The following is a 23086-nucleotide window of genomic DNA, read 5'->3' on the forward strand; positions in this document are numbered from 1 at the left end:
CCCTCCCCTTCCTCTTAGAAAGGGATGATGATTATTGATAATGAAAAGTTTTATGTTCTTGTTGATCTCTTAGTGAGTTCACGTGATCTCTTAGTGAGTTCATGAGAGGAGAATCCCGAGTAGGGTAATTCGCAATACCCGTCAATCTTTGGAAGTGTCCGAGGTTCGCGGTTCTTATGATCTCTGTGTGAGTTCGTAAGTTATCTCTATCTTTCTCGTATATTCTTGTTCATCTCCTTTCTCCCCTCTTCAAGCAACATTCTTCTTCCTCCACCACAACCAGGCCACGGCTAGCTGTCCAAGCAGCCCTAGTCTCCCTATAATTGCTACCCAGAGTTCTGTCCACCTCAAAGGATTGCTGTCCTGCAATTTTCAGCAAGGTAGTTCGATGTCCAGGTTGCTGGAACGGTCCCACTTGCTGTCCAGAATTTCTGGATATTGATAGATTGCTGTCCCAAGAACTCTAGTAAGAAGGGGTTGTCAAAGTGCTATCCCAAACGGCCAGAAAATTCGTTGTGCCGTCCATCCCTCCCCAAACACTCAAAAGACCACGTCGGAGCTCCGCATTTGTCTTCCCTTGGTAAACTTTTCTTTCTACGTTTATATCTTCCTAATTCATCCTTCAAGTGTGGTTATATTTGTAGTCACAAAGCTCATGTCAAGCTTTTCACCGCTAAAGCCTAGTAATTAGAAGAGTTGTGTGAGGGATCCTTCATATCCTAATCTTATTGTTAGTATTGGAATTTATTGTTGGAACAATCTACGTATGCAATGTTGGATTAAACTGGCTATCTTTTGAACTTAACTTCTATGCATGAGAATTAACCTAAGCTAAGTACCACTTAATATTTATCTTATCGTTCAATTCCGCATAAGATCTTGCCTATTATGGCCTCTAAATCTAAGCGTGCAAACTTTCATTAAGAAAATCATTTTCGCATGGGATTGTTTCACATCACTACTACTAGGGAGCCATCGAGAGGGAAACTCGAAGGTAAAAGTTCTATTTGTTAAGTGTCGGATTATTGTTACTTACATATTTGTCTTATTATCGTCTTGTTATTGTTTTGAATCGCTCTGTAAATCTACCATGTAACCGCATGTTAGAAGTAAGTCAATAACTACGAAATCTAAAAATCTTTAATGAAACATTAATCTTATAAATTCATTGCTAAAACAAATTTTTTAATAAAATCCTGTAATTTCGTTGATTGTTTCACATCACTATAGGTTCAAAAAAGCACAAATATGCAAAAAATCTCTTAAGCCATGAGATAAGAGCTAAAATTATACAACCTATTAAAAGGAACCCTCTTCTGTTCATCCTATCTTCCAATTTGTGGTTTATTCTTGACGATACTTGCATTCATTCTTGATGTAATAAAACATGCATCCATTAGTACAATAGGTCATCTTCTGTGCTTTTAGACTTATTTTGGAGATTAATTGATGGGGACATCGAAGTTTGGAAAGTCTAACAGAGGCGCGGCCGCAAATCCATGGCCACAATCGCGCAAATATATTTTTAAGTTGTCATATGTATTTGTTTTTATTTATATATGTTTGCATTTACTTTTAGTTATTTTCCCCTTTTACTCCTTAAGGGTGGTCATGTGTAAGCCCAAAGGGCATCGTCGTCTTTTGTTTTTGAGTCCATTGTATGAGACTATATATAGCCCTTATGTTCTCTTTTCATGGTGAATGAATGAATGATAAAATTTTCCTGTGTTTAACTTCTTGTGAGAGCTTGAGAGAGATTAGAGAAAGACCCCTTGGAGAGGGATTCAGATCACCCACCAACCTTAGAAAAGTCCGGGTTCGTGGTTAGTTTATTTTTTTATTGTTCTAATATTCATCCTTATTTCTTCCTCTAAGCCATGGTTCACCAATCTCCACCAGTCGGCTTCATCCCACCACCACCCTAATCAAGCCCTTTTCCCCACCTAGCCGTCGCCCATTTCATCCAAAACCCAGCGGCAAGCCCATCCAAGCCGCCAGCTCCCCTTGGGGATTTCCCCTCTTGGCTTGTGTTCAAACCTTTCCAATTGGGTCCTGCTATGATAGGAAATTATTTAATTCATATTTAAATTTAATTTGAATTTGAATTGTTTCCTAAATTATGAAACCTATTTTTTGGAAAGTTTCCTAATTTAAATCCTATTTGAATTTAAAAATCAATTGAATTTAAATACACATTTCCAAATATTTGAATCCAAATCAAGCAACTTTAAATGCTTTCCCTAAATCTCTCTCCCTCCTATGGAAGCACCCCCCCCATTAACCCCTTTGATTTCTTTCCTAATTGCTAGCACCTCCTTTCCTAAACCCTAAACCCTAAACCCTATACCCTATACCCTAATACCCTAATACCCTAAACCCTAATACCCTAAACCCTAACCATGACCCTGACATACCAGGCTAGGAAGGTTAGTTTTGTCGAGATGAAACTCACGGGTAGGGCGAGTCAGTTTTGGTCCAATTTAAAAAGCCTTAGAGAAGCCAAAAATGACTATCCCATCACTGATTGGTCTTCCATGAAGCGCAAACTTAAGCAGAAGTACTTGCCTTCCTCGTACTTCCCTAGGTTGTTGGATAGGTGGAATAGGTTGAGTAAGGGCTACAAACCAGTTAAGTAGTACATTGCGTCCTTTGATGACTACCTGATTCGCTGCAAAGGGGATTCCTCTACCAACCCCATGCAAATCCTATCTATGTTTCATACCGGGTTGCGAGAAGAACTTCGCAACAAACTTTTTGCCCGGAACGTTACTACACTTGAGAACGCCTACAACTTAGTGCTAGATTTGGAGGAAACCCGTTCCCAACACCCGAGCGATCCCATGACTCTAGGCCTTCCTACAGACCCACCGGTATTTCCACTCCTCACACCTCCACTGCCCGACAGACCCCAAGGAGCACTACCCGACCACCTACTGGTCCTCCTACACCCCGATCTGATGTTAGGAAACCTCCCACCCTGGATACCCCTAGGTCCAATCCCGGGACCAAGTGCTTTCAATGCCACGGGTATGGGCATATCGCTTCTCAATGTTCCAATCCCTATAAAGTCTCGATTATAGAGGAAATCAGTGACGAAGATTTTGAGCCCACGGTCGATCAGAACCATCAAGTGGAAGATGAGGGCGAATTCTTCGAGGAGGATGATGACACTGCTCTCCTTCATTGCCTTCAGAAACTGGACACTTCACCCATCTGCGTGGTGAGATGTGCGCTGTCACAAAAAAGTTCATAGCCTGCCAAAGCAGCACAGTAAAAAAAAGCATATGATGTTCTAGTTTGTTATCTTAGCCACGTTGCACACACTGCAACACCAAGTGGATCTAAAAAAAGTAATAGCTCTCCATTCAACAATAAACCTTCTGGATATGTCGTTCGCATTGACATAGTTGGAGCTGACATTGCATTAGTTACCACTAATCCAGTTGTACATTTCACAGTGGAAGATGTATAAATCTATTTTTTTTTAAATTAAAAAAAAACAAATAAAAAAAATATCTTTCGAGAAATATTTATTCGCATTTATCTGTAGGCATGAGATATACAATATAACAGTGAACATAAACAATACAGTGGTGTAAAATAAGCAAGACAAACTGTAAATTTTCCATAAGAGTAATATTACTTACATATTCAAACACTAGAACGGTGCAATAGCAGATTCAAAATCAGTAACTGAAATTTTCAAAAAGCAACAAATCTGCATCTTCGAACTAACCTGATTCATGTCAATGGTTTGAACTGCACTACCGCGGGTAAATATGATGGCATGGTTTTGATTTTCAGGTTTACCTTCACCAAGCTTCGGATTTCCAGGCAATTTGACTGAATATACTTCCTAAACAGCAGTTTTCCATAGCAAAATAAATTAGGAATGCGAGGATAAATGGACACGCAGGAAAAATAAACATAGATTTATCTACAGAATCACACATTCTGAAAACGGAAAATATGGAACCAATAACAGGAAAGGAACAACATCATTATCTGATGGTTTGCTATCTAATCAATCTGGTCAAGATTGCCGCAGCAAAACATGGAACATCAAAATTTTAACTTTAATAAAAATAACAATGTAGTAACATATTAGGAAGATTTTTGTAATAGAAAGCTTGATAGCAGAGTTAATAATGAACTTCTTCACAAAAGATTAAAACTTGGGTGCATAAAAATGCCAAAATAGAATAAAAATACTGCAAACACACAGATAATGACATCAAAGGGACTCAGGTACCCTTATCTTCTAATTGTAAAATGCAGGTCCTATTCAGTAAAATTCTACTACATGGCAAAGTTTACGTCAAGGAGTGAACAGCTTGGTGGGAAATTAAATGAAGAAAATGTTCAAAAGATTACAAACAATTTTAATTGGTGTGAAATGAGAAATTAGAAACAAATATCATTAGAAGACAAAGGGGTCCCTGGAGCAACAGATTGATGAAATTTGGATCTATTACTAATGGAAAAAGTAGATCAAAAGTTCAATAAGACTTGCACAAAATAGGTTTAATACTTCATCCAATACTAAATAAAAAGAAAACAGAAAATAATGATCCATAAAGCCGACCCCAAAATAGTTGGCATAAGACTAACAAAGATGATGAATTATTCAAACTAATTTAAACTAGTAGATGACAATGGAACATCTCAAAAAAAATTTCAAAATTCCTAATTTGCTACAACAAATAAAGCTTTATCGCTTATTGAGGAACTACAAGAATCTTCCAAGCGTAATAATTATGCCATTAATTTTTTATTGCACGACCAGTCCTTTGAAGAATGTGATACAATAAGAGTTGAAAATGAAGAGAACAACCAATTACATCCAGTAACTTCAGAAAGAAGTTCAAGCGTCCAAGCCTTCAAATATTAAGATAAATGTTATGATATACCGGAATACAATAAATATGCATATTCTGATATTAAAAAAATGTTTACCTTATCCTTCCCATGGATATCAGCTTTGACAAGTTTTGAGAAATACTCGGTGTATGTTCTACCGTCCTTTAAATTCTCAACTACATCAATGTATGCAACTCTAAGTGCTTCATTTCTGTTAATCATACAGCATGAAATGGCAGCAGTTAAAAGAACGCAACCCAGAGAAAAATAAACAAGTAAATTTATCATGGGACATGTAAGAAATGTTGACTGCACAACCGTTGCATCAATAGTGAAATATCTGCAGCCTCAGGCTTCCCTTCTTCCCTTTGTTTTCCATATATTTGACATGTCACAACATAAGTAAACTTTATATCTGCCTGAGCACGAGCCTCAGGAGATAATTCAAAACCCTGAGTTTCACTTAAGACACTGTTATTAACTGTAAATTCTGAGCCTGCAATTCCCCAAAACATTTATCAGTCAACTAATGACTCTCACGGCAAAAACAAAACAAAAAAAAAAATCATACCTCCGGAGCTAAGCCTCTCCAAATAGCTTTGAAGCATAAGAGCTTTTCGATAATACATCATACCGCGAACTGCACCAAGTAAAACAGGAAATAACATGTTATGCTTAAAATCTCTACAAATTAAACTACATAAATGAAAAATGTCAGAAACAAAATGCACCGTCTAATTTATAAAGTCAAATTCTTACAAGTTTTTAAACCTTCATTCATATTCTGTATAGCAATATATATATATATATATAACAATCTGATGGAGTAATATGTAAACATTAGCAACTCATCGTCTCTAATAAAACTTGAAAAAAATAGACTACGTGAGATTCGTTTATCAATTGATACTTTTTGATCATCATGAAAACCTAACAACACCAGGAAAAGCTTTCTATAGAAAGTCTGAATACACTTTATTAGCAGCTACAAAATGAAAGCTGAAATTCTGATTTCTAAGAAAGTTAGAACTCAAAACAAGTTGTCGACCTTTCAAAGATGTGCGCTATCAATGTGTGAAATTCAGTTAACAAACAGTAACTTCCACAAAATGTATCCAATAATATATAACGCTTCCTTAAATGGATTTCAAACATTAATACATCTCAATAAAAACAAGATAAATTAAATGTAAATTCTCATCATCATAATTAGCCTTCTCCAACTAATTGAGATTGGTTTTATGAATACCCATTCTTCATTCCATCTTGTTGAGTTTTGTTTGAAGTGCTAAATTTATTATTTACAAATATCTTTACCGACCTACCCTTAGCCTATCCAATTTTTCATTCATAATCCTTCAACATTAATTTTAACAATATATCGTACTGGTGCATCTTATGCCTTGCATTGACTCCCACAATCCCTCTCATTTAATTTAAAAAAAAAAAATCTTCATTTTAAATATTAGTATCGGATAAATTTTGTCATCCACAACAGATTGCATATTTTGTGATCAAGAACAACATAAAAATGATATACTATCCTAAAGTCAAAAATATCATTTCTTTATAGACTCAATAACAAAATTAACAATTTTAATTTTAATAGAGATTTTCCCTCATTCAAGATTTGACTGAATGGGGTTTATTTATTCTGAGATATAGATGCCCCATGGGGGTAAGTCTATACGGTTAATTACATCTCAAATATTTAGTACAACAACAACAACAACAACATCAAGCCTTTATCCCACTACGTGGGGTCGGCTACATGAATCATTTTTCTCCATTGTGTCCTATTAAAAGTCAAATTCTCGTTTAAATCTAATAAAGAAAGGTCATTCCTAATATTTTCTAACCAAGTCTTTTTAGGTCTACCCCTACCTTTCTTAACATAAGTCAAATCTAATACCTCTACTCTCCTAACCGGGTCATCGCAAGGCCGCCGTTTTATGTGAACAAACCATCTAAGGCGACTTTCTCTAATCTTATCTTCTACTGGAGCAACTCCAACCTTTTCACGTATATGCTCAAAATTATGTGTTTCTATGTGAAAAAAAAAAGGATTTAGTTGGTCCTAACTTTTATTCTGCTTGTTTGGTGTGTTCGTTGTAGTATCATATGCTAATATTAATAATATCAGCATTTCTAATGCTTGAAACCTTCTTTCCCAATTCCCTACCCATGTTCAACAAGCTATCAAAGCTATTTCTATTAAGGAATCTTCGGTCGTTCCTCTGATTTGGCTTGATTCTGAGCAACCCAAGTCTAAAGAATTTTTGTGTAATTTTTTCCTAGATTGGCAGCAAGTTTCTTGCTATAAATTTTGGTAGCATAGACATTATGCACTTAGCTATTCATCTTATACCTGGTTGGCTTTGGCTGGAGAACTAAAAATTGTTAATAATCTCTTTCAGAGAAATATTCAAGTTCTACCTCTTCGCAATTTTTGTAATTACATGTGACTACTTTAAAACTTTATCTAATCTGATTCCTGGGATGAGCTTCAGAGAGATTATTCTGTGCGGACACCGGACGGGAGAACCGTCCAGTACCGCTTGGTACAGAGAGCGGTACCGGGTGTATCGAAGCTCGGTACTGCTTGGTACCGTGTTTGATACTGAGCGCGGTACACTTTTGAAGTGACATGACACATATTTATTTACCTTTGGATGACATCCGGACTCCGCAGAGAATAATTTGCCCCTTTCTCATGAGATCAAATTTACTAAAAGTATTTGAGTACATTTCTGGCATAGAGCATCTTCACAGTCCAAAAATAGTTTTATTATTTAGTCATTTCTCGTCTCTATATCACATCTAGAGAGAGAGAGAAATGCAAGGAGGTTTGGTACAAATTTTGACAGCATCACTACTGTTTGCTTTAAAATTAAAAAAGTTATTCGACATCAGCTTGCTGGGTGGAAACATGTGGAACTTGTGAGCTCTCTTATTGCCTGACTGTGACTATTTTTGTTGCTTCTCTCTTCTCAATTTTCATTTATGTTAGTTGGGCTCTTATGATGGGCTTTGGTGGCTGTTTTGCCGGTGGTTGGCAAGCATTTTTGACTTGTCCTGGTTTCGTTTGGATTTAGGCTGCACTGCTCATCTTTCAAAGTTTTGGTTAATCTGATGTCAACGGGACTTGGACTTTTCTTGTCTTTTGGTTTAACTAACATTCCCTGTTGGCATGAGAGGACGGTGAGGCATGGTATACATCTATTTTGCTGCCTCTTGGATGATCTTCGCGGCAACCATTATCTGCTTTTTGGCAACCTGGGGAATATCTCTACTACTTCATATTCTTATGTTGACTTATGCTTCTTTGGGACTGTTTTTTTTACTGTAAAAATTTTAATTTTAATCCTCATGCACAGACAAAAATCTTAAGATCTAAAATCTTATTTCCAAAAATATTTTTGTTAATATTCTTTAAATGCCCCCATTTAATCTTAGAAAATTGTTTTACTTTATTTTTTATTTTATGCCCCTTTATCTTAAAGTCCAAAACTAATAATCGATGTTGGGTACATAAATTTTCACTCGGAATAACTTTACAATCTTTGCAATCTAAACGATTTAATACATGAGAAAATTTTTTATTAAACAAGTTATTTTCTTTCTTTTGAAAATCATCAAAATATTAGAATAAGGCTTTCATTTTAAAATTCATGAAATTCTTGTTTAAAGATTTTTTTTTTACTTTAGGAATTTCAAGGATGAGAGGATCAACTTTGATTGGAGTTCTTGGAATGAGGCACAAAGAGAGGAAGAGTAGTACTTGATTCTAAGGGGAAATTCAAAGGTACTCAAAACTATCATATATTGGGCTTTACATTTTATAGTACAATTTTTGTTTAAGTTGACACTTTTAATTTAGAATATTAGGGCTTACATTCCAACAATGTGTAGGAGGAAATGGCTGGAAGGTGAGGGCTTATGAAGTGATTAAAACCAACAACTGACTCGGATCCTGTAACTAAGATGAGGACTACTGAGAGACAGTGCCTCAAACATAAGTCTAATAGAGTGCAAGGAGGGCTTACAAAGTACACCTCATATGAGGCATAGCCAGCCCAACTTATTGATTTATTTCTCTGCTTAAAAAGGGCTATCAGCTAACCCATCTAGCCACTTTTTGGTTATTTGATTCTTAAGTGCAGGCTTTTCTACATGAGACTCACTGAGCTATACATGATTATTTTAATTTCCCTGAAGGGAGCCATACAATTTTTCTTATATTAAAAATTCATGAAGTCTAAAGTTGATTTTAAATTGTTTACATTTTAATAGGCAAAAAAAATAATTTTGCCCTAAGAGCCTAACGTACCAACATGTCCAGGCCACCACCAAGCAAAATAAGAGAAGAAACCTAAAAAAAAAGCATATTTTTTTAATGTGCAATCAAGTAAAAAAATAAACACATGCTTGCAAATATAAATCAACCAAAACAAAAGTGCAAACAATGTCCTAGTTATTAGAATCAAAATTGGCAGCTTCAAGTTGTCAGTCATTATCACATTCAACAGGTGCATCCTCTCGATCGACCTCTCCTTTAACTGAACGCCACAAGTCTAACACACAACTTTTAAATCTATCTAATACATATTTGAAAAGAAAAAGACACAAAACCTACAAGACAAAGGATTATGAATAGTTTATATATAAAGCACGAGCAATCATCCAGAATTGTCTAGCACTTAAAGTGTCAAGCACCTGCTTCTACCCTATTAGCCACGTCTGTGTGTGTGTGTGTGTGACGTGGGGGTTGGGGGGGGGGGGGGGGGGGGGGGGGGAGTAAGCACCACCTATAATGCAAGCATTTTATATTTGTGATTTATTTGCAACCCCATTTTAGACATGGTCACCTGCAAGAAAGGATGACATGTATAGATGTGGGTTACAAGTCATGATGAATTTCCTTTGAACTTTTAGTTGTTCAAGGAAGAAAGTTTCATTCTTCCAACTTGAGTTGGAGGGATGAAAGGAAGGAAATGCAATATAGGAGTTGCAAATTGAAGGATATTCTCTGAACTTTTGGTGTTAAAAAAGGAGATACATGCTCTCCTAATTTGAGTTTAGGAGAATGTAAGTGTTCGTTCTGGAAAAATATATCGATGTGAACCTCGCTCTCACAAGCTTAAGGTTACTTATTTTCCTTAAGGTGAATTTCAAATATAGGAGTTACAAATTGAAGGATATTCTCTTAACTTTTGGTGTTCAAAAAGGAGATACATGCTCTCCTAATTTGAGTTTAAGAGAATGTAAGTGTTCGCTCTGGAAAAATATATCGGTGTGAACCTCGCTCTCACAAGCTTAAGGTTACTTATTTTGCTTGAGGTGGATTGAAATTTAACATTTAACTAGATTTCCCTTGAGAGTAGCTTCAGGGTTTATTTAAATCTAGGTCCTACTTCCGATGAGCGCAAGCCCTCATAGTTAATTACCTCTCCTAACGCATTACAAGAATACTCTCGATTAAGGATGGAATATATTTAATTTGTGCAAGAAATGTGGAAATGTGCAACAGTGTTTTAATCTTAATTATGGGAATGAAGGTACACTTGATTTGAACAGATTTTGGGAGATTCGATCAATTTGAGTTTAATTTAATTAAATTGAGGTCTGATTAGAGTAAATTGATGTTAGATGACGATTGATTGAGTCGATCGAGCGCGATCGATTCCAATCGGGCTCGAATCGGCTCGATCTGGACTGAATCAGCCTCGATGCGAAAATATACGACAACAATTAGTTATCCACCTGAACATTTCATTTTTTATCAAACTCAACTTGACTGTTAGTAGCTTCTTTGATAATTAACTTCTTAGATCCATCACTTTCCCGTTGTCAAATAAGCCTATGTGTTAAGCTAAAATGTAATCACCATAACTTTGTGTTTCATGCTGAAACAATTTTATTTAATAGAGAGATATATAAACTACTGCCCATGCCTATCAAAATAACAAGTTAGTTCTGCACATAATTCTTGCTATATATATATAAGCTTATGCATTAAGCTAAAAGGTAATCACTATAATTGTGTATTTCTTGCTGAAATAATTGTATTTAATCGATTTATAAACTACAGTCCATGTCTATCAAAATAGCATGTGAGTTCTGCACATAAAAATAATGCATCAACTTAAGTATAATAAGTAGGGGAAAATCAGCATCAATTTGAAAAGGAATAATAACAAGAAAGGATTTCCATGTCAGCTAAATCTAAAATGATTGAAAAAAGGAAAAACATGATAAACAATGGAAAAAATAGCCACAAGACACTAAATAACATACCCGTGCGTGCTAAAGTTTGTCCACGATAAGAAGCCCAAAACCGGAGCTCAAGAATATCATTTGAATTGTCAAATAGCTCAGAGTCTGCAGCATTTTCATCTCTTCCTATCCGAGAAAGAAAGTTCTTCCACTCATCTAATTAAACGCAGGCTCACTTTAGAAAACTAAAACGGTATCACTAAACATTGCAAATGATTTCCCTAGCATTACAGACCAGTATTTCCGAATAGGAAGTCAAATAATGGCATTCAAAGTCAGTTGGATGGTAAAACTACGCACAGCAATATTCAACAGAAAAGCAATAAATGATTTATAAAAGAAAAGAATAAATATCTATCCACAAAATTTCCATGCTAAACCATCCATGAAGTTATCGTTGAAAGAAAACAGGCTTAAAGATATCCACAATCATCAGTTTGGAATGTCTAAAATAGTTCGAGGCCAGAAGCAATATGCAATACAATTTCCTTTGTCTTCTGAAGAGGAGATACTTTTGTTCTTCTGTAACGTTTCTTATTTGGCATTCTTCTTCTTCCTGGTCTCCTCCCTTCAAACACAACCCACAAAAAAGACTATCATTTGGCATTCTTCTTCTTCCTGTTCTCCTCCCTTCAAACACAACCCACAAAAGAGACTATCCAAGACGTCGAAAGTGGGGTGGTCAAAAAAGGAAAAGAGGATGGGAATAGGAACGTTAGAAGGATAAAAAACCTACAAAAGATTAACCATTGAAGATTATAAACGAAGAGTACTAATCAAACAACAAGATAAGTGGGTTTGGAGGGATAATGTGGTAAAAATTAATAAAACTAGAGATAGAATTATGATTTTAAAGATTGTTGTTGATACTAAAATTATTAACATTTTAAGTGTTCAAGCTTCTTAAATACGTTTGGATATGTGATCAAAATTAAAACTTTAGAATGAATTAGAAAAATTAATATAAAATATACCTCTTAAAAAAAGATTTTTTATTTGAGGAGAATTAAATGGATATGTTGGTTGAATGATGGAAGATTTAAAAAATATTCAGGGTGGCTATAGGTTTGGAGATACAAATAAAGTTGATAGGATCATATTAGATTCTGTTCTAACTTATGATTTCGTGATTTCTTATACCTTATTTAAGAATAGTGAGTAGCACCTCATCACTATAAGAATGTATATAGTAAAACAAAAATTGATTATTTTCTTATAAAAAAAATAGATCGTTTAGATTTCAAAGATTGCAAAGTTATTATGAACAAAAAATTTATATAATCAGCATCACTTATTAAGCTTAGACTTTAAAATGAAGGGGCGGAATATGAAAATTTTTTTTAAAAAAAAAAAAAACAATTCCTAGGACGATATTGGGTATTTAAAAAAAAACTAACAAAAATATTTTTGAGAGTAAAAATCAAAATCTTAAAATTTTGACTATGCATCAGGAAGATAATATTATGTAAAAAAAAGTAGATAATGATATTGCAAAAGATGTGTTTAGAGTATTAAAAAAAATCCCTAATAGTAAAAATAGTTGATGGTGAAATCAAAATGTACAAAAAAAGATAAAAAAAAATAAGAAGCTTTGTTATAAAAATTGATGTTGATGTAAAAGCTTGGAAATTTAGCAAATATATAAATGGGTCTGTAAGAAATCTATGAAAATAATTTGAGATGCAAATAATTTAGTTTTTAATGATTTATATAATAAATTAGATATTAAGTAACGTGAAAAATGTTTGTATAAACTAACCAAACAAAGAGATAGAAAAACTAAGCATTTATTTCAAGTAGAGTTCATGAAGGATGAAAATTAAAAAAGTGTTTTTATTAGAAGAGAATACTCAACAAAGGTGGATGAGATGTTTCGAAAAGCTTTTCAATAAAGATTGTGAAAACACAAATGACTCTAGTGACCTTAGCACTCTACATAAAAATAGAAATTTTTATTTTTATCGTCGTATTAGTAAAACCTAAGTTAAAGAGGGCTTAAAGAAAATGATGAAAAAGCGGTTGCACCTGATAATATTGCAATAGCGGTGTGGAAATGCTTAGGAGAGATAAAGGAATTTCTTGTCATACAAAACTTTTCAATATAATTTTGAAGACTAAAAAGATGCAAGATAGCTAATAAGGAGTGTATTGATTCTTATTTTTAAGAATAAAGGTGATGCATAATAGTGTGTGAATTATAAGGGAATTAAGTTAATGTGTCATACTTTAAAACTATTAGAGAGAGTTATTAAGCATAAGCTACGAACCGAATTAAACTAGGAGATCACTTATTTTAGCGTAAGAAACCGAAAAACCAAGTTATTTGGCAAGTTAATAAGAAAATTCTGTTTAAGACAAGCTTTGCATAGGCTAAACCTTCAAAAAGAGAAAAAATATAGAGCCAAAAGGATAAACCCAAAGAGTAAATTAGCTAGATGCCTACTGGAAAATAAAAATTAAATGAAGACTGGTGTTGTCTGAACAGCATGAAAGCCTCCAGTAATAAAATGTCTTGCAAAAACAATAACCTGGAAAGATCTTTTGCAGATAGAATAGCGTGGTTATCCCGTCCTCGTTCTTCTTTTGGAGCTCATCAATACTATAAAGCACAGTCTCAGAATAGTATGGGGTAAAAACACTGCAAAATGGAAAACCAAAATATATAAGATTTATTTACCAAAACAAAACCCTTACATAAATAAGAAAATATGATGTTGAATTCTAAAAAAATACCCAAATGACAACATCTCTGAAACTGGCCTAGCAGCTGGAATTCGCATAAACAGAGAGTTCGTAAAGAATTCAAGCCGACGCCTAGCCTCTAGATTTATAGGCACATTTGCTGCAGACTCTTTGATAGTCAACAAGGAATGTAATCGTTTGATCTGAGCTTTCTGCATAATTTATTTGAACTCAGTTACACATACTAAGCTTGTCAATTTTCTTGTCAAACATCACTAAACAAAATATGAAATCAGCAAACAAGAAAACATACCAACTCAGGATCTCCAGGCCATTTAAGATTAGAGAAGAGTCGGCCATCAGCCCTTGCTTTAGATATTTGATTCCAAACATCAAGGTGACCTCTTCAGAGAGAATAAATGAAGGGATTTTAAGAAACAAGGGGAAATTGTTGTGGATCCAGGATAAAATGGAAGTTATCACTCACCCCATATCCACAAAAAGAATATCATGATGTACAACATCATAAAGATCTTGCATAGCGCTGATAGCACCCTTATCAAGTTCAGGAGATGCTTCCCCTCTCTAACAAATAAACAGAATAATAGAATTGAACAATTACTATGCTTGACAAAATCTATAATATGGTGGCTTTGGTAATTGTTGCACCAATTATTCAAAATATAGAACTCTCCACCAGGCGTATCAAATATCGTCAAGAAAAAAAATATATATATATGGTAAAAGGTCATGAAAAAAGGTATAACAATGGCACATTGCACATAATTCAAAATTAATGAATCAACAGCCAGGAATCAAGACTCAGCAACAGATATTTGCATATTAAATGCTTGAAATGAAACCGTTACGTGACACATGTACAAATATTCTTCCTACAAAACAATAATATTCTTGTGCCTCACAGATGAAAAATATATATTAGTATATAATATATGTAAAACGAAACTAATGCTTACAACATAAACAAAAAATGTCACTAAACGTGATGTGGAACGAACAAGCAAGGATGATTAAATTAGGGAAGTTTGCACGCTTATATTTTAGAGCACAATACTTATAAGCTTTGTCTTGATGATAAACGACAAAATAGAAATGATAAGGTGATAAAATAGCTTAGGTCTAAAACACATGCGAGAGGTTGAGATCATGAAATAATCAACTAAGCCTTACGTTGCATACATGAGTGGTTTCAACGAGAAATTTCAATACTAACAATAAGATTAGTCTATGACAGGTCCCTCACACAACTATTCTAATTACTAGGCTTTAGCGGAGATGTATTAACATTATCTTCATGAATTTAATAATAACCACAAGCAAAGATGTAACTATGAAGATAGAGAATCTGATGTTGAGTTTACCCAAAGACAAGAGAGATACGTACTCCGGTAAGGTCGTGTGAATGTTGGAAAATGAGTGGACAGCAACCACAAGCCTTCCTTATGTTGTTGGACAGTAATCTGGAGCTTCTGGACAGCAATTAGCAAGGCTCTAGGATGCAGGACAGCAAGTGGGCAGCTCTGGTTTTGCAGGACAGCAATTATATTCTTGCTGGAATACCGAGACAACAAGCTGAACTTCAAGGCAGCAGCAGCTTTGACCTTGGGCGGGATCTGGACACCACTCCGTTAGACTTAGAAATGTCTGGACATGCTCCTTGGGTGCTGGGAGCTATGGACAGCCAGCCATGGCCTTCTTGCCGCTGGATAGAAGGGCTCACGTGAGGGATGAGGGGAGCATCAAGCAGGAATTTGGGAAAACCATTTAATTGGGAGGGATTTGAATTCTCAATTTAAAATTCAAAATAATTCCAATAAGGGTGGCTTGATTGGGCGGCAGCCAATGGGGTTTAATGAGGATCTAATGAGGTGTTTAATTGTGGCTTAGGTGGCAAAGTGGAGAGAGAAACAATGAGGGTGAGGTGGAGGAGAGAAGGGTGAGGGCTCTTGTGTAGAAAAACTGAAATTGATTTCAGTTTTAATTGGGATGGGAGGGGTTTTAATTGAAATCAATTTCAGATTTCAAAATTTGGATGGGGTGCATTGATGACAATCAATGGAGAGCCCAATGAAGGGGGCCGGCGGTATGGAGAGAGAGAGAGGGGATTAGGGAGGGAGGAAGTGCTTTCCAATTGAGTCGATGCCACCTAGGGTGAAAATTTAAAAACTCCACATGTCATGAAATTTAAATTGGATCAATTTGAAAACTTTCCTAATTAGGAATTTTCAAATATGGAAAGTTTTGAATTTCAAATTTTGAAATTCAAAATTCGGTAACTCCTTTATTTATTGCTAAGCACCCATCAAGGAGTTATGATGATGATTGGCATCTTCATCATGACTTGGAGCAAGGGGTGGCCGGCGGCCAAAGGAGGAGGGGTGGTTTTGGCTTCGGGTGGAGGTGGCTAGGAGCTAGGCCGGCGGGTGGAATTGTGGAGGGGGGATTTGGTGGGGATCAAGAGGTATTTCGGTGGCGGAATGAAAGTGGAGGGAATCGATGCAATAAGAAAATTAAAAGTAAAAGAAAGATAGAAAAACCGCGAACCTTGGATCCACCAAGATTGACGGGTATTGCTTTTGCCCTCACCGTGAGCTTTCCATAGAACTCCCACAGAGATTTATGAAAAAATGAACTCACCAAGAGATCAAGAAAATATGAACTCACAAAGAGAACACATAATAGAAATTTTCATTCATCATAATCATCATCCTTTCTAAGGGGAAAGGGGAGGGCTTAAATAGCCAAATACATGAGGAAAAGAAAAAGACATAATTGCCCCTAGGGCAAACATAACACAAAGCCCTCAAGTGAGGGTATAAATGGGAAAGTACAAATAACAAATAAAATACATGAAAATGAATAGACACGATCGTAGCCGTTGATCTTCGATGTCCTCATCAAAACGATTTTCCAAGAACTTTGCACAAAAAACCTTGTCACTTAAACATCAAAACATGGTTTAAAATTGCGCAATATGAGGCTCGCCTTGAGGCCTGCCTTTGCGCAATTCCAGTAAAAAATGCCTCGATGCTTACGCCTCGAGTTTTTTTTTATGAGGCTTGCGCCTCAACTTGGTTGAGGCCCGAATTGAGGCCCGCCTCGCCTCACTGGCATGAGGCTTACGCCTCACGCTATATATATTAAAACTTACATAAATTTTGAAGTAAATGCCCGACATTGGACTCTATAGGAGAGGAGGAAGGGGAGAGAGCAGTTCATCATAATGATGATTCAAATGAAGAACCCCTTAGTGATAACAATGCTGATGATGTATGAGTTCTTATATGATATGTCATTGCTATTTATTTTTAGAAATTGGAATTATATGTTAATGAAAAGAATTACGTGATTTTAGGAAGAGGAATTTTGAGTTACGTATATTTCAGTTGTCTTTATTTTTGGGATATTTGATGTTCAATCTTCATATCTTATGCTTTTTAATGTTTTATGATTATTAAACCGAGTGCATTGATATGTAAAACTGAAATCGGAAATTGCATGGGGAGCATAATAAAGAACAACTGAGAACGTGACGTCAATATAAGATTAACGAGCCAAAATTAAGTGATTTAAAAGAGACCAGTGCAGAATTGCTTAGGCATTGTTACAAGAGCTCATTAGCAAAAACATTGTAAAACAATAACAAACATGCGATACATGGCGAAGGCATCTGTTAACAATGATCTGTCGGGGTTAAATTGAGAAAGTCACCTTGAGTCCCTCACTTCAAGCTTATCTCTTGCGGTAATCAGCGAGAAAAGATATTAGCAACCCAAATGTGAACCACGAAGGAAGGAGGAGCTTACCAAATACTGTCCACGAAAGCCTATTAGGAGCTGAAGAATTGATGAAAGTGCAAAGGGTGTTATCCGCGAGGTGTCGCAGGAATCTTGCTACTAAGCGTCGCTTGGGACAACAATCTTTTAAACCGAAATTGCTGGACAGCAAATAGGACGTGTTAGCACCTGACATCAAACTACCTTTGCTGAAAATTCTGGACAGCAATCCTGGTGAGGGGACAGAACTCTGGTAGCAGTTACGGAAAGACTTAAGGCTGTTGGAACGCTACCGTGGCTTCAAGTGGTGCAGGACAGCAGGTTTTACCGTCGAGAAAATTCCTGGCAGCAGTTTAGCTCAGGAGACAGCAATTGTGTTCTTGTAGAAAACTCGGAACAGCCACTTGAGGGCTTGGGAAAGTCCTGAGCAGCAGCCACAAAGTACTGACTTTCTGGATAGAGTCTTCTTCTCCCAGAAGTAAAAATTAGCGATGTGTTTGCTGGAAATGGGGACAACCAGCAGAGATTCCTGGAGATGAGAGGGAGGCGTGGAGGAGAAGGCTTGGGGGTGGCGGTCCGGTTTTGGAGGGGGATGGAAACGGGGAATGAGAAAGAAAAAAAAAATCTGTATTTAATTTTCAGTTTCATTAAGCGCGAATGTTTATTGAAATTCAATTAACTCATATAGGAGTAATGGGGCCGGCGGTTACTAGAGGATTTCAGGGGAATTAAGTGTTGCTTAGGTGGCAAGTGGAGAGAGAATAGGCTGGATGGGGCCGGCCAAGACATGGGGAAGGAGAGGAAGTTATTATTAGTGGGGCCATGGAGTTAATAAACTGATTTTAAATTTCAGATTTTAATTAATTAGGGAGAATTGGAATTTGAATTCAAAATATATGGATCTCATTTAATTCTATTCTAAATGTAGTGATCATTTTAGGAAAAAGTATGAAAAGAATCAAAGCATGAATTCAAGTCTCATAGAGAGGGGCGCGGGGGATGCTACCAGGGAGAGGAGCCGATTCAGGGGGGAGACGTGGCGTGCTGGCTGGGCCGCAGTAGGCATTGCCGGCGGCAAGGAGGTCGCGGATGAAGGGGAAAAATAGAGTTTAACGGCAAGGGAGAGGGGGTTTGGCGGCTTGCTGATCAAGTGGTGGGGTGTTGGAGGGAAGCCGGCGGCTAAGGGGGAAGGGAAGAAGAAAAATAGAAAAGAGAAAGAACAAAAAACCAAGAGCTCCACCAAGGGGCTGTTGGGTATTGCGTTGAGCCTCTCCTAGGCCAATCCTCACGCGAGAACTCACAAAGAGAACTCCAGAACTCACAAAGAGATCCAAAATTTCAAAATTTTCATTAGCAATCATCATCCTCATTACATAAGAAATGGCCATATATATAGGCCTCAAAATGACAAAGGAAACGAAAGACTAAAATGCCCCTTGGGCTACAATAGAGACCAGGTACCCATAAGGGCAAAAACGGAAAACTGAAAGAAATAAAATAAACTATTACATAAAAAGACTCGAAATAAAACTCCTGATCGAGGTCATTGATCTCCGGCGTCTCCGATGGTACACGTGTCAAAATCGCTGACGATGTCCTCATCATCATTAGTATATAAAAATTTATTATTTTATGTTTACGCAATCTTTTGATTTTGAGGCTTACGCCTCAAAACGCCTTGAGGCATACGCCTCGCCTCACGAATGAAAAACGCCTCAATACCCGAATACGCAATTTTAAACATTGCATCAAAATCCCAATATACCACAATGAAGCCGGTCAAAGTATTTATATAGAAAAAATAAATGATGAGGACATCGACAGACGCTACCGGCATGTTTATCGACCAAGAAATCGCAGACCTATGGCCACAATTCATTGCCTCTACTTTTGATATATTTTCATGTTATGTTTATTTAGTTGTTTGTTATTTTCCGTATTTACCCCTTTGGGGAATTGTCTTGTTATTATAGCCCAGAGGGCAATTCGTACTTTCGCTTTTCATGTTTAGGACCTACATATACAGGTCTAATGTGTTGAAATTTTCTTTGATGAATGATTAATGAAATTTTCTTTGCTTCTTCATTTCTTGAATTAGAGCTAGAGAGAAGGGAGAGTGAGCTCAAGGTGAGCAAGTGCAAGGCCCACCAGTTGTTGGAAGAGTCCACGACTCATGGTTAGTTACGTCTATCTTACTTGTGTGTTCTTTCATCTTCCTTTCCTCAAGTCAATCGTCGGCCCCTTCCAACCTCTCCCCCACCGGTGGCTTAACCTCCTCCACCCCTTTCATCCTCTAGCTCTACCACCAAAATCCCACCCGTCAACCTAGCCCCCAACCCGCCACCAAGCCGCCCCCTTCCCCCCTTGCCACTGGCCCCATCATAAGTTTCCCCCTCATTATGTTGATTTCAATCACCATAATGATTTCCTAATTTAGCTCAAGCATGAGAGGGAAAATTTGAATTCTTTTGAATTTCAAATTCTTTCCATATAGAGAATTCCAAATTAGGAAAGTATCAATCATGAATTCAATTTCAAAATAAATCAAATTGGATTCATTATTCCCTTTCCTAATCTTCATCTCCTATTTGGAAACTCACATATTTCTCTCCCCAATCCCCTTCCCCCCTTGTGATGCCGCCGGCCCCATGATGGGCTCCCCTCATTAAATTCTCAAATTATCCCTAAACCCTATTTGAAATTTGAATTTAATTTCAAAACTTTTCCCTCCAAATCCACTAAAACTGAAATTAATTTCAGTTTATCTATTTCCCCTCACCCTCTTTCAAACCCTAGCCACCTCCCCACTTCCTCAAGCCGTTCCCCCCTCTCTCCCCTACCCAAGCCGCCGCCTCCCTCTCCACCTCCCTCTTTTCTCCCCCTACTTGTACTCTCTCCTCTCTCACGTCAATGGTGCATGGCCGATCCTGAGATCAACCATGGATTTTTATTCGACGAGCAAGGAAGGACGGACATACTTGGATCTCCGTTCTTTGACGTCTTCTTCGGCAACGACGAAACGGTTGAAGGCTACATCGACCGCATCTTGTACCAACTGACCTTATCAATTGAAGAGTATCTTCCACCAAGCCGTTGGGTAATCGTCGGTCACCCACCACGTCCTCCACCGTCGGCTACCGCTCCGTCAACGAAGGTCATCGGCGCCATCTTCCTAGTGGTAATATCTTTCTTCGTATGGTTCATTTTTCTCCGCTAAGCCTACGAGTGATTGAGTGAGAAGGTCCTCAAGGTGAACCTCTCGTTGTTAAGTGTTGGATTATATTATGTGTACTTAGCATTTACTCTTGTCTTGAACTTTGATTGAATTGTTTGGTTAATCACAATCGCACTTCTTTGGCCTAAGCAAAATTCTTAGCTCTCTTTTATGTGCAAGCAATAAATTTTCTTTGGCCAAGTTCTTATCGATTGTTCCTTTTTAATTTCACACGTAACTCCTAGTAGTTTCACATCAATAAACATCCCAATAAATCCAGACTTTAAATAGAATTTTATAGAAACACAAAAATTTTAAAATAAATTAACCTAAACGTTGAGAAATATCAAACGTACCAAGATGACCAGTTTGATAATTAACACCACAATAAACTCATTAGGATTAAATTCAAAATCCATAAAGAAAAAAGTCCTCATACTCAAATATTGAACCTTTGCTATATAATTGACAGTATCTCAAACGAGTTCGTGCTAAAACTATTTTAGAAAGAATGGAGTATTACAAATAACATCACATCCCCAAAGCATATTAGCATTGTCATTTCTTTTAATCAATCAATAAAACTTATGTTCAAAGAAACTTGGCAATGAAAAAGTCGATGTAGTTTTAGTAGTCGTCTAAAAAAAAACTAAAAAGAGGGATGTAAAGTGATTAAGAATGATGAGTTTCATTTATCAATAAAATTAATATAAAACATTTGAAACCAACAAATAAGAAATAACAGCAAAAAAATATAATTTTATTACCACAACAGAAGATAAAGGCTTCAACAATGTATTTGTTAATATCATATAAAGATGCAATCATATATACCAAATCTTCGTATTGCCAACTTAACAAAAGAAAATAATTATAAAAAGCTTGTCGACGGTACCAATATCCCAGTCAATGCCGTAATCCTGGATATCACGAGCGGCAGCTTACTTAATTCATAGTCTGTCTGAATGCTCTTTCTCCGCACACTCTCCTTTATATCTTCAAAAATTCTGTCCACCCTTTTTAAATGAAAAATGGTAAGAAAATAAATAATAAGATCTAGAGGAATTAGCAAGCCTAAACAAAATAACAAAGCTCACCACAAGCGGCCTTCTCTATCAAATTCCAGTATGGCCAACAAAATTGCCCTCACGCTGTAATAACACTCCTCAACAGCATATTTCATGTACTCGTCCCTAGAAGTTCTATCCCATAGTTCATCTTGGGAATCTTTGTATTCTGCTGCAATATCCTTAGCCCTAAAAATCTATTTTAACCAAAAAAACATTAAGAATCAATTTCTGACATTAGAAATCAACATAATTCATATAATTACACAGAAAAAGAACAATAATAATTAAAAAAAAAAAAGAATCGTACAGTAAAAGCATTTCACCTTGCTAGCCAGAAGAAACAAGGGCCATTGGACCAGAGGAATAAATGAAGAATTTTTTGGCATAAGAAGTAAATCCAATTCCCTGTTCAGAAATTAAAAAGTAGAATGCTATAAAACTAGAGATGCTTTATAATACCATGCAAAGAAGCCTTGCAAAAAAAAAGGCTTTTATGACGTTATAACTTCAACTCACAAATTCGTTATATAGTCTTCCTCTCGCAAATTTTTAATAATTTCATTCCAGAATGGTGCAAATCTAGCAGCATCAAACTTCTTTAGCTCCTCATTCTACACAAATTAATTGAAGTAATTAGAAAATAAATCAGTGTTTTTGAAATAATTACTACTAAAAAGAGTATTAGAACTCAAAAGAGTACTAAAAAGAAAACATTCAACAAATAAAGTGTGTTGCAGAACACTTGTGGAGTATACAAATTAAAGTTCAAAAATATCAGTTGCAGAAATTATGCTGTAGTTAGTCAGGATAAAATCATTAGCGTTTGACAATAGGTTGGTTGACAAATTTTACAGTCTACGATCATGACAATATTCAACGTCCAAAAGATCTAATGCATGCACCAATGATCTTGAAGAAATGTGCGATCCTTTATTCCACGGTTTCTATAGTAAAGTGCAGTAATCATAAGTTATTCCTAGTTCTAAAAAATCCAAATAAATGGGAAATAAAGCTTAAACCTAATAATTTCTAGCAATAGCAACAATTAAAAAGTATAATCACCGTCATTTTTTTACAAATGTATCTCTGAAGTTCACATTTTTGAAACCCCATAAGTTAATAAAAACTAACATGTGCCAAACTAAATCAAACAGGTTTTGTCAAGACAAGGTCTAATGTTCAGCAGC

The 23086-nt window shown here is 36.1% G+C and overlaps 1 protein-coding gene across 1 annotated transcript in view; it reads right to left on the reverse strand.

Annotated features, from left to right (window-relative positions):
* LOC110106746 (callose synthase 9) overlaps positions 1-23086 on the reverse strand; it is a 189230-nt gene that overhangs the window by 47105 nt on the left and 119039 nt on the right. The window contains exons 25-37 of the mRNA XM_028699978.1: positions 22416-22510; positions 22223-22304; positions 21927-22093; positions 21725-21845; positions 14306-14403; positions 14132-14222; positions 13870-14030; positions 13665-13774; positions 11158-11292; positions 5432-5500; positions 5179-5356; positions 4957-5071; positions 3737-3856 (exon numbers count right to left, since the gene is read on the reverse strand). Of these exons, the coding sequence (XP_028555811.1) occupies positions 3737-3856; positions 4957-5071; positions 5179-5356; positions 5432-5500; positions 11158-11292; positions 13665-13774; positions 13870-14030; positions 14132-14222; positions 14306-14403; positions 21725-21845; positions 21927-22093; positions 22223-22304; positions 22416-22510 (1542 nt within the window). The remainder of the gene's footprint in view (positions 1-3736; positions 3857-4956; positions 5072-5178; positions 5357-5431; positions 5501-11157; positions 11293-13664; positions 13775-13869; positions 14031-14131; positions 14223-14305; positions 14404-21724; positions 21846-21926; positions 22094-22222; positions 22305-22415; positions 22511-23086) is intronic.

This window comes from Dendrobium catenatum, unplaced genomic scaffold, assembly GCF_001605985.2.
Source record: "Dendrobium catenatum unplaced genomic scaffold, ASM160598v2 fragScaff_scaffold_1417, whole genome shotgun sequence".
Taxonomy (NCBI): Eukaryota; Viridiplantae; Streptophyta; class Magnoliopsida; order Asparagales; family Orchidaceae; genus Dendrobium; species Dendrobium catenatum.